At 35.9% G+C, this 13328-nt stretch overlaps 1 protein-coding gene across 1 annotated transcript in view; it reads left to right on the plus strand.

The window, feature by feature from the left end:
* CFAP47 (cilia and flagella associated protein 47) overlaps nucleotides 1–13328 on the plus strand; it is a 358571-nt gene that overhangs the window by 230214 nt on the left and 115029 nt on the right. Inside the window, exon 51 of the mRNA XM_075491883.1 lies at nucleotides 3330–3427. Within this exon, the coding sequence (XP_075347998.1) occupies nucleotides 3330–3427 (98 nt within the window). The remainder of the gene's footprint in view (nucleotides 1–3329; nucleotides 3428–13328) is intronic.

The following is a 13328-nucleotide window of genomic DNA, read 5'->3' on the forward strand; positions in this document are numbered from 1 at the left end:
GTATTTTAATCCCATCTTCTAATGTTCCCTCTTCTGCAGCTCAGTTTCCTTAGAAGCCTTTGGAAAGGGGTCTTAGAAATAGATTTTTGGGAAACCAGGGTACTATGTGAACCACATCTCCCTTATTCACACAGCTGCTGACTCTCTCAAAGAATTCAAATAGTTTTGCATGTTGTGGCTTCTCTCCCTTATTGTGATTCTTAATAATTTTCTTTGGAATATATAAACAAACTCACGTCTCTAATTTCTCAGCTTCTCCCAGAGACCTGTCTAAAAATTGGCAGCGCATTCTCTGCCTTTTCATTTCTTTGTACCTGAAGTTGACTTAAGCAGCGGGTCACGTGGCTGTTTGCACCACGGCACTTTCATACATGAGTTCCTTTTGAATTGTTGGGTAGAGATTCTCTTGCCCAGGTGATTTGCTACTTTCCTCTTTATCAGTCTGCTCCAAAACCTTTTCTGCTGAAACCTTAATTTGGGAGAGTCCCTCTGACCATTCCCCTCAAAACAAGCTCTAGGGTGGGTGTAGGAAGCCCCTGAACTCCACTATAGCAAATGGTACCGCAAAGAATTAATTTAGATTTTCTGCTGCAGCCTTATCTTACTTCAGTATTCCTTTTCCACCCTGATCATCTACCAGCCCTTCTGAGTTTGGCAGGCTACCAGCTTCAGATGTGTTTGAAAAGATTTTACTAGTGCTTTTTTAAGTCTTCAGCAAGTTATCACTCAAGGGTTTTTTTTGTGTTCTTGGAGGTTTGGGGACAGGGAGGCAGCCTTGTTAATTTTCTGTTTAAATAACAGTTTATGCTCTTTTCCATTTTCCTTAATTGTACAGAACATTAATTCGTGAATGTGTTGCTTTAATAAATTCCTTTGTCCTACTGTTTAATCACATATCCTGTGTAAATAGAACTTTACTCTTGACATTTTCCTTTGTTGTTTCCTACCTGAATTTTATAGACTTCTGTTGTACCCTTTCCTACACTTTGACTGCATTCTTGAAGGATGTGAAGTCCCAGGCTATGCACACCTTTTGATATTTTTTGGTCTTTAATTAAGAACTTTTATTTCAGGCTCGAGGTGACGTGTTCTGTTTTGGTGTAAGGGGATCCTCCCTTCTTGCAGAAGTCATGTCTCTTCTGTATACTATTTTTTTCACTTTTTTAAATTGATTAAACTCAGGGTCATGTCCATGCCAGAATCCTTTAGTGGACATTCAGAAGATGTCTTTACCTACCTCAATGATGTTAATTTTTATAGATCTTAAGATACTAAGGCTATTCTAGAGACTGGAAGACTGTAATATTCTGCTGGTATTAAAAAGCAGTAAATTGTATGTGTATCAAATTAGCCTGAACAAAAGAATGGGTAAGTTAATACAGGATGTATTCAGTGAAGATTTAAAGAAAGTAATATAATTAAAGCCAGTCAGACACAGTTTTATTGGAAATAGGGTTTAGAAATAAAGTCGTATATGCAGAATGAGGAACTGCATTGGAAAGCAGTGGCTCTGAGAAGAGCTGGGGTCAGAGCAGAAAAGAAAACAGTAGGAGCTCCCAAGACTAATGCTGTGGTAAGACAGAACTGCTAATGTAGCTCTCGTGTATAATTCAGGGAAGTGTGAGTAGGCGGATTAAAGTTATTTTCATCTCATACAATATACTGACAAACAGGAATACTGCGAGCGGTTCTTGTGTATGCATTTCTAAAAGGTGCTGAACAACCGTTTATACTTGCAAAAAAAATTACCACATGAAATATTTGTGTTGTGGAGATCAGGCCTTATGATGAGAGACTTTGGGCTCAATCTCTTTCACCTGTCTGAACAAGACTGAAGAGCTAATTTTGTTAACATTCATGACTATGTTCTAAATACAGGAAAATGCTAGATACTTTATGCTAGACCTCTTAAATCTATCAGAGAAAGTCATTACAAGATCTTTTGGCCGGACATTGAAGCAAATCTAATGGAAATCAGAAATTAGTCTCATATTTAAATGTCTTCCAATGCCAGTAATTAGCCACCAGAACAAACTGCTAGTGGATATCTTCAAATCAAGACTCAAAGTCTACCTGGAAGATATGCTTTAGCAAAACACAGATTACTTGACTGAAGTTGCACAATGATAATTCTATGTAATTGAACAGAATTTAAGTTCTGTGATATACCAAAGGTCGTATTAGATAAACTAATTTTGATTTAATTCTGCTTGATATAATCTACAATTATGAAAATACTGTCAGTCTGATATGGACTGCCTCCAGTTCAAAGATCTGCTTGTCTATGCTTCCCATGGTTACTGGTAGTAAACACTTCCTATTTCTGGCCTTAATTGTAACATTCATGCAAATTCCAATTATTTAAGGGTTTCATAATCATCAGCATCAGTAGAATTTAAAATCTATCCGTATAATTTCATGAGCATACACATGTGTGTGATAAATTCTTTTGTGGCTTCATAAATTATCTCCAAAATGCAAAGGGAGTCTCTGATGCGTTTCAGCTTTTGTACATATCATTGGAACTCTCCCTCTCTCCTTTTTGGACTAGATTATACAAAATACTCAAGGGAATCAAATCTTCTGGATTTCTTGCCAGTTTATCCTCTAATTATATGTGGGTTTACAAGAGTATATTGCATGTTTTTTCTTGCCAAACTTTTACTAGTCATTGATAACAGAGCTTGGGATAAGATAGATAATGAATCTGATCTAATAGGATAATACTGATGCACTAATGTTTTGATGCATGTATTTACCATCTTTAAGCATTCTCGGTCTCTTTAATGCCAACTTGCTTGTTATCACAATAACTTAGGACATCCTGTCTCAAAACCTGATGAAAAATGCATTGCAGTATAAATCAATGTATGTTCAAACATGTATTTGAGGATGGATTCTATGTACTGAAAATTCTGATCTGTTTAATGAATAACTTGTAGTTTTGCAACTATGGTGGATGAGTTTTTAATAAAAAATTAATTCAGAATATTTTTTAGCATTGTCTTTGTTGAAGAAAAACAGTTACGAATCAATGATATTTAAAATCCTGAAACGATGTGATAGTCTAGGAAACTAATTTGCCAAAGTGCTATTTCCATTCAATTTGTGTATATATTGATTTTGTTACTATTTTGAATCCAGACAAGAAGGGATTAGATAATGCAGTTGGTTGACAGCAATTAAATCAGTTCATGATTTGCTTTGTCTCAATATGAACAATGACCGGCATTTCTGCTAAAAGTCCAAATTTCTCATTGATTTGAATGCTGCTAGGATTGATCACCTCATGAGATGATTTGTAAGGTATTTTCCTCTTTTTAACATAGGAGGAAGTTCTTCAAATTGCAAAGTGTGGTTCTCCTTAAAGATTAACAGCATACCTGCAGCACCCGAAAGAAAGATAGATGTGAAATGCAGAGCTCTGGTAAGATTACTCTTAATGTTTAATTTTGTTCTACTGCATTAGAAGAAAAACGTGATTTTTATTGTTGGTCTGGCTGCTATCACAGAGGATTAATCAATTTTATTAAGTGACCACACACAATCACTTTTTGAATAATAAAACTCAATACTTACTAAGACCTCATTTAAGCTCAGTGATATGAACTAAAATGAATGCTTGAAAAAATGTGTCTTCTTTATCCAATATGAATAATTACATTTTTATTCTGCTGCCCTCTGCTTCTAATTTTGGATCTCTGATAAGGTTGAATTCTATAAAAACTTCAAGCAGTTTCTGTACAGTTCACAACAGAATAAGTCTCTTTTGGTACCCTCCTTCCTTATGAATGCCAAATTATTATTGTAATTTAGATTTCATTAATCATTGGAATGTATTTAATCATATTTGTATTACTAGATAAATACATACTTTCACTCTCAAAAATTAATTAAATGATGTTAGTCATTTTAGAAGAACGATTACATCATATTAAATAAGTTGTATGTTTTAAATCACTTAAGTATGTAAAGATAAAATAACTGTTTAGTGTGTTTGCTTAATTGATACTGTTTTTATTCTCCAAAGATTTGTAATTGTATTTATCTTTGAATTATACTTTGTAAGGTTTTTATTTTCAAAGCTAATATTTTTCTTATCTTCTGTAAATGGATATTTGCTTTATCATCTAGATGTCCTGTTTTCTGCATGAATTGTAAGCAGCTAATACTGACTTTAATAATGGATGCTGGTAACAGGTTCTGTGAATAGAAATGACTGGTACGGTATTTTGCTGCAGGAACATTTTTGCAAATAAAAATGTGTGATACAAGTACTAGGGGGCTACCTCTTCCAGTAAGAGATGCTGGGAAGGGAGAAGAGTCTCCTCAGTTGATTTTACATGTCAGCATGTGTTTTTGTTGGGGAAAAAATCCAAACCAGTAAGCATTTCTCAAAATACTTAAAACAACGTTGTTCATATATCATTTCTTTCCTTGAAGTGTGGTATCCTGATTGTGAACTTCTGTAGAGCTGAGAAACAGATAATGATGTTTTCAAAATCTTGGTGTTGGGTGAGCATGGTGATAGGGAGGTGTCTGGTGCTACTAAGAAACACAAAAGCTAGACTAAAAGAATTTGTGATTTTAGACCTTGAAAAGAATAGTGTAGGTTTTTTTCCTACAGAATCATGCATTGTCTTGTATCATTTTGATCTGAAAATACTGTTAAAATGGTAAGAGGAAAAGCTAGATTTAAAGTATATTATTGACTCCTATTGTATAATAAATTCTCAGGGTGCATTTTAACTCTGCCTATAATTTTTAATCTAATTCAGTATGAAAACTTGCAAAAAACACTTACAGTAAAATCCAACATACTTTTACAACGTATGGGGCACTGAAATTCTTGACCTGAATGGGGATAATTCCTTCCTAGAAAGATGAAGGAGATAAAGAAGTAGCTATACCTCTTCTCCAGATCTCTATGGAAAAGCTCATGAAAAACATTTTTATTGATGAATTTTGAAGATTACACAAAGATTTTTGACTAACAAATTCTTATGGAATTGCTGTTACTGAATTGACTGGTTACATGCCAGGCAGTTCAATTTGGAGTGGGAGAGCTTTATAACTCTAATGTAAGTGACTGGGACTATCCTAGCTAATGTCTCGCTATAGACTGTCAGCATGACACCGGTAAAAAGAACTAATACAGTCCTTGACTGCTAAAGAATGGTCAAATACAAGCAGAAAGCAAATAATGCTGCTGGTACTGCTATTAGAATGTTGTTCATAGATCTGGTTCTCAGATGGTAAGAATTGTATTGAAATACTGGAAGAAAATCAAAGAAATCCACTAAAATAGGGGACTGGAAAAGCAGGCCTTCTTATACGAATGCTAAGTATCTCTATCAACTTAGTCTGGCAAATAAAAAATGGAGAAGGAATGTGATCATTCACTAAAGAATTTTTAAAAGATAGTCATGGTCTCTCAGTTTTGCTGACCAACATGCACCAAGAGCTAGCGGCCAAAAATTTAAATCTGAGAAATATTTACTCTTGTGTGGAATGTCCTAGTAATGAGAGCAATAAAACATTGCAAGTTCTTACTGGTGAAAACAGTAGACAGAGTCTTGTAAAGTTGAGGACTTGAAATTGCTTCAACAGCTGATAATTTTTTAAAAAGCATAGTCACCTGGTACAGCTGCTACACCAGTGAGTCAGATTTAATGAATGCAGTGATCTCTTTTTGACCTTGGAGTCTGTCTTCTTCGTTCCTTGCCCTTGGAAAGAAAAGGATTAGCAACATTTAATTTAAAATACTAACAACACTGCTTTTGAACAGTAGTTATAGCTGTATCTCATAGTCAAATGCAATACAAGTTTATCCTCAGCATGTCAGAAGTACATTTCCCATCTTACACAACTGATCAGATTTCTGAAGCATCAGAAATTGGCTACAGCAGAGGTAAAGTTGGCAGGACAGAGTTTTGAAATGAGCAAGGTGTATATCAACATCTTGCTTTTCTTAATGGTAGACACGTGACTGCAGTGACTACCAGCCTACAGACAGCGAGGGAGTCCCCAGGGAGGTGAGGGCTGGTGGGCATCCCAGGAACAGTGGACAGTATGGGATCATCCTGACATATGCCACCTGGGCGCCACAAGTGCCATAGACATTAACAAGACTTTGATGAATGTATTTGCTTGCAGGTTCCAGTTTTGTGATTGAGGTTTGGAAATGCTTTAGGCTAACTCACCCTTTTGTACTTCATAAATGAGTGTCTGTTTGAAATCTAATGCCTGTGACAGGATGATAGTTCATACCGTATGAAAAGGGGTGGCAAGATGTGTGTGTCAGGGTTCAAACTGAGTTTGTAACTCTGTAGATATTCTGACCCTTATGGATGCCATGAAGCAGTGGCCATCAGCTGATGTTACAAAAGGAATCCTCTGTTGAAGAGTGCAGAGAATTTTGAAGAAACAAGTAGGTCTACCTGGCAGCACCATGAAATTGACTGTAGCTCAGGGCTTGGAGACAGGACAGAGTTGCTCTCTTCTGCTTTCGGTGCACAAAATCCGCTAAAAGGAAATACCACAATTCTGTCTGTACTGACCCCCTCCGAATTTACGCAACTTCAGCAAGGCATTGTGTCACCGTCCTCTTTTAATTTGCTCAGGATTTTCGGTGCTAAGTAGTATTGCATGTGTTTTCATCTGTCTTTCTTATAATACATAATTCTGACTAGATTAATGGTCTTGAATTGGAACAACACAGGATTTTCCAGTTACATTTATCTTTGGTTTGTACTGTTAATTCTGTGTCTTACCATTCTTAAGGTGCAAAATTTGAGTCTCAAAAGGTATCTGCAGGTATGAAAAGGTATCTGAAACACATAGAGATAATTTGGTTTAACTCACGTTTTTAATAAAATGTAATAAATTTGCATTTTTACATTGATGAGACCAATCTCACTACATGTCACTTTTGGATGTGTTCTTTCTCTCAACCTACAATTCAAAGTGGAGGTTGGATAGCTAAATGGATCAAACCCAGTTTTATGCTGCTCAAGTTTTGTTAAAACTCTTTTGGCTTGTCATGGCTGAAAGCATTTAAGCTTGTATTTGGTAATAAACCAGATTATGATTAGGCTATTTAATGGAAATAAAAATATTGAATAAACATGCCATATTGAAAAAGTCATTATTTTTAAGCTCTAATCTAATTTCAATTAGTTTAATCACTGTATATCAGTAAAAGAAACATCCTTGTTTGAATAGAATCCTTGAAAGGAGTTCTCTGTCTGGATGAAAATGTCATTTTCCAGTAGGCAGAAATTTGCCGCCTCTTCAAGGGAAACCTACTTTTGTTTTCCTCCCTCCAACAGCAGCCAAAAACCCAGGGAAAATACGAATATGGAGAATTATACTCTTTTTTGGCCTTTCTTAACTTTATATATATATATATATATATATAAAATATATATACACACACATAAGTATATATATTAATTTATGTTAAAATATACAAAGGCAATGAGATGTGCTAAGGATACATTTTCTGGATCAGGTAGAATGTCTATTAAATGCATTTAGAAATAGAGTAGTAGAATGGTAATTCCAATAAATAAAAGATGATGATTCCTTGTAATTCATCTTTCCATGTGTTATCCATGCTTGCTGGCAGCAGAATCACTGTAAATTAGGGTAAGAAGTTAACTTTTAGACTGGTTCATCCAGCTGTAAATAGTAAGTTTGGCTTCCATCTTGTTCCAGATGTAGCTCCATTAAAGTGAGAACTTTAGTCTAACTGGAAGTTTAGATTAAAATCCTATTGTAGTCCTTACTCTTCAGTAGGTAGTATGGGTTTCTGGGAAATGGATGAATAAACAATTCAGTAAAGACCTCAGAATTTGACCCATAAATTGAAGGAAGTGGCTTTTTAATTTTAAAATATAATATTTTTTCCTAATTTTTTTAACATGGAAACCCAAGAATTCCTCTCATTTGAAACACATCTGTCTCTAAATTGAATTAGGGTTATTTTTTTTGTTGTCCATATGGCCACTAGAATGCTGTCCACAGATTGCATAGTAGGATACGATGCTTTAAAGGTCAATACAGTGTTTAAATAAAAATGTTTTCATCTCTTTTGATATGTGTGTGTTCATTTTTTCTACCAAGAAAATGATAGTAAAAAAGAAGAAATTGCCTCAAATTTGGCCCTTAGTAGCACTAATACTGTTTTATATTGTTACATTCAGACTTTTTGGGACAGTGAACCACTTCCACTTCTCAGCTTTTCTCCCAGATCATCACTACTCAAGGTATCTCCTGTGTTTGATAAATGCATGGTGCCACTATTTTGCGAATAGCAGAATCAAATATTGATTTTAAGTTTCATCATGGTAATTCCACATGCCTGTATTTCCAAACAAGGGCTGGATCACAGTCTGTTTCTTCAGTTTTCAGTTGATCTTCTTTAAGATATGTTTATTTCTCATTTTTGTCCCCAGGGTTTTTTGGGGGGGGGAAGGTTGGGGGTTTTTACATTTTTTTTGGTCTTTTTTTTATCCCAACCTAGACAGTTTGGTACACGATTTCAGATTGCATTTAAAATAAGTTTAAAATGAATGGGAATATTATGAAGCAGAGTAGTCATATATAAACCACACTACTTTTACTTTCTGGTGAGGCAGATACATCACTTGGAAGTCTAGCAAACAGATAAGAAGAAGTATTCCAAGTTCAGACCCTCATATAATTTCTGAATAACACTGAATAGTCACAGCCTCAGTATTTGTCTTTTAGGCCATAAAAGGGTAAGTGTTCGATTGTCCTTCCTCTAAAATTTTTGCTGGGCTCTCTGAAACTCACTGGACTCTCTGAAACCCTGAACTCACCAGACTGTCTAGGCACAGCCTATAAAGAGTTCAATAGAGCAGTTCAGACCAAGGTCTGAACCTATGGTATGAACCCTGGACTTGTCTCCAGGGGTGGTCAGAAACGTCAAGGGAAAAAGTAAGAGTATATGCATATACTCAGTATGTACATATACATATAGTATGGTGCTTTCGCGGCTTTTAAGGGTTTTCTGTTCAGGCTTTTTGCTGAGCTGGCAGGTCTATCCTTAAACTTACGTATACATTTAGTATCCATAACCTCCTTTGACTTTGAATTTGAAGTGTTTACTGACCATGGTGTAGGAACCATTACGTTTATTTTTAGCTGTGTTCTTTATTTTAATTTGAAGCCCCCTAGTTCTTAAATTACAGGAGTCAGTGGGCAGTTAAACCCTATCCAGTCTCTCCATGCTACTCATGTTTTTGTAGACTTCTATATATCCATTCTGAATTATCTATCTTCCAAGATGAAGAGTACGATAAGGTAGTCATCTTCATTTATGTTTGCCACTTGGACCTTCATATTTTACTATTGTAGTATTTCTCCAGAAGTATTTCTTTCAAAAAGAAAAAAATTGATCAAATGTATTGAAAGGAAGAAAATAATTTGGATTTTAGCGGTGCTTGTCCTCTAACTGCTTCACTTGATGCGCTTTGAAGTGTGGCTATCAAAACCAAGCTTTCAAAACTTAGCTCTATCAGTTAGCCTTTTCAGTTTCTTATCAGTTGATATAAGTCAAAGCAATGATGAGATAATTGAGCAATATGTTAAGATTAGAAATTTTACTACTTTAAAAAATCCAATGCAACATAAAAATATTAGATTTCCAGTGATGACATTTTAAAATATCAGATGAAAAGTAACAAGAGTTGCTAAATCCCATTGATCTTTTAAAGTGATTCATAGCATAGCAGCTCCTTATATCAAAAGTCAATCTTTGGCAAACTTCCTTGATGCCAATACTTGACCATACCAATCATTTAAATGAAATCTTAGAAGTGGTGTTAGGTAGACCTCATTATTTGTTCCACTCAAGAATCAAGCAAGCTGGCTTACTCATAACCTGCAATTGCTGTTAGGAAGTATTGCAGTGAATACTGAATTGTGAAGCTCTGATTGCAAAACACTTAAATAAAAGAGGAGATTTTTCTTTTTTTCTTTTTGTAGAAGAATAATTTAATTTGTCAAGTAAGAGTATAGTTTTTACTTTGAAGAAAGAATTGTAACTCTGATGTGAGGTTCCCTCAATTCCTCATCTTTTCCTGCCCAGTGTGTGCATGGCAAACATTCATAGAGTTAAAAATAGTGTTGATCTGCTCAACAGGCAGGAAACTGTAAGAAGTAATATAAATATTTCCCAGCATGGGAATGAAGATTCTAATGGCCAAGACCTAAGTGTAGCTCCTAGCTAGAGAGAGCTAATGAGAAGAACCTTACTGAAATGCAGGGTGCAGGACCTTACTCAGATGCAGGTTTATTTTCTAAGCCCCATGTATATTAATAGAAATTAGATCAATTGGTGAAGCCTAGAAAGGTTGTAAGGTTGCATTGCAACTGTGAAGGATTCCTGCCCGCCTTGATTGTTAAAACTTGGTAAACAGGGCAACCCTTATGAGTGCTGAGAAGATAAGCCTATTTTTCAGAGGAGGGATATTATCAAGTATTGTTAATACTGAAATATTCCAGGCAATCCTAACACTGTTTATAATGAACACCTCCAGCCTTACCTTACAACTTCATCAGTCACTGCTCAGCTTCAAACTCTATTTTTTGCCAGCTGTCATAATGAAAGCAATCAATCTGAATTCTAAGTACATGTGTCTTTTGTTGGGGTCCTTTGCCTTTCAGTCCAGCCTGAGAACCAGTTCCGGCAGTTGGCACTGCTGGCCTATAGAGAACATTTCCCCACAGTCATGAAAAACTCCATCAACTGTGCTACTTGTGTAAACATTTCCATAGCACTGTGCTGGAAATAATTCCAGTAAGGAAATTTCGGATTTGTGATGCCTCATTACCTATTCTATTGCTTTGAAAAATCTCTCTTAAGTTCTGTTTTGCTCTGCATGATGTAAGGGAGATTGATGTTGGAGACTTGTCAGCTTTGGCCTGCCCCTCCACCAATGCAAATTTCAGGTTGCATTTCACCCTGACAAAGATCGTCAACTCTATTAAAAGAGATCAGCTAAAAGCTAGTTCAGGGAAAAAGGGAGAAAGTACCCTCTGTAATTATTGTCTGCCCAGGAATTTCTTCCTTTTTCTTTCATGAAAGCATTAATGTATTTTTATTTAGTTTTGTCTTGGCCAGACCAGCCTGTGGCAGTCTAATGAATCTCAAAGGCAAAGAAAACAAACCTGCAACAGTAGAGATGGTACAGGATACAGAAGTGTACTTTCAAATTTATATTTTACTTTAAAAATAACTCAAAAGTATATTTCAATAGTTCTGTAGGTTTTACTCTGTTAGTGACTTCTAGATAGCACAGGCTAAATCAGACTGTTGTTCATCAGTAGCTGACAGCCTTTCAAATTTATCATGAATTCTAAAAATCAGGCTGTGGGTTTTTTTCTCGTATACGATTACAAGAAAGATTGTGTGATTTAGCATGTGGAACTATCATTTCTGTTGATCACGAGAATGCTGTTCACTTGTCAATAGCTAAGTTGTTCTACAACTCTAAGAGGAAGCGAGAAGCAGCACACTGTTAGTATCAGCTAGATCTGGAAATGCAAGTCAGAAAGCAGATAAGGAACAGTTCAGTTCGGAACTGGATTGACCTTAGCACAGTCTAGCCTCCTGTATAAAGAGAGGAGGAGCCATCCTTTGGACATCCTTTTCCTTTCCCAAAATCCTACTCTCTTCTTTAGATGGTAGACTGAGAAGGAAGGATGGATAGCAGCATGGGATTCCTACTAGTCCTACTGCTGAGTCTACTCCTCAAACTCTTCTCACCGAGCTCCGGAAATTATTTTGCCTTCTAGTGGATTTATAAGCTGTAGATCAGAAGTAGCACCCTTGCCAACTCGGTGATGTTTTTCTTCTCATAGGATATATTGGCTCAAGGAATGGTTCCCCTCAAAAATCGTGGCAGATCTTTAGCACTTGGGAATCATGCTTTGGGGACTGGAGAGGTAGAAGCCATCTGTGGGAGATGTCAGTCTGTTTTAAATCCGTAACTGTTTTGCAGCGAGCCACAACAATAAGAGATTGCACAAAAGATGTGTTAATTTTCTCTAGATTATGCCTCTTCCCTGGCACCTCTACTTCTTTTGTTTAATTACTTGAAGGGAACCCACAACGAAAGATGCATCTGTGTTACCCTTTCAGTTCACAGCAACAGCGTGCTTTTCTGGTGTCTCTCCTGATCATCCTGACTTACTGCACTTTTGTTTATATCACACAGCAGTCCTGGAGTGCATGAAACGCGTCTCTTTTGGGTGTAACTTCACTGGAGAATATTTTCCAGGTGCTCATCTAACGTTCTTCAGCCATTAATGGGTGTTTAAGTTCATGGGAGCTTATGAGAACCACTTGTAAGCAAAACATTCACGGGCGTTCATACTGTGTGGATGCTGGGTCCTCACCACCAACTGTTTTGCTCTACGTGTCTACTCCTTTTGTGTCTTGCTCATATTAGTATAGATAGATCGTAACACCCAAATCTTTGTAAGTCTTCCTGTCAAAAAAGACTGGGTCATGTTTATTCTAACAGGAGTTTGAATTTTGTGGGAACTGCATTATGTCAATAGACGAGTATAATGTAGAGACCTTTTTACAAATATAACCAGTGTTAAAGTAGATCCAACTTAGAATTTGAATTATGTGTCAGTGTCTCCTTTATTAATTCTTTTCATTATTTATTTAATTAAAAGTAAAAAGCATATAATTAAGAATATTTTGTAATTATGTAACTTGGCAGTTGAAGACAGTGACACACTGTTTTCATAGCTGTGGTACATTAATTTTTCATAAATCCTAAGCTAAACTGCAATCTGAATATTGTTATACATGGCTGATACTTGGATCATGTTCTCAGATATTGAGTAACCTGAAGTTATGAATCATGCCCTAAGACCAATTTGTAGAATATACTTTCATAACAATTGGTAGCATAAAAAGTAACATTCTGTAAAAGAACCATGGCAACATGGTTTGTGGAAGAAAAACAAATTTGGGAAGGTGGTAATTATTAATCACTCTAACTAAAAGCAGTTTGGCAAATAATTCAGACCAGAACACATTTGTATAGCCCATTAAAAAAAAAAAAAGGAGTTATCAAAAGGAGGATAAATTATTAGAAATATTAGAATGTGAGTGAAAATTTTTGATAAATATATAGCAGCTGCTAACCCCCTCCTCTCTTCCCTACAGACGCATGAATCAGTTCTGTGATATAACAGCAGGGAGCTAATGTAGATCACAAAATGACAGCTGAGCTGTCACTAACTGCCATTGAACAAAAATGTAAGGTTAGATGTAAACG

Source organism: Mycteria americana, chromosome 1 (genome assembly GCF_035582795.1).
Source record: "Mycteria americana isolate JAX WOST 10 ecotype Jacksonville Zoo and Gardens chromosome 1, USCA_MyAme_1.0, whole genome shotgun sequence".
Classification (NCBI taxonomy): domain Eukaryota; kingdom Metazoa; phylum Chordata; class Aves; order Ciconiiformes; family Ciconiidae; genus Mycteria; species Mycteria americana.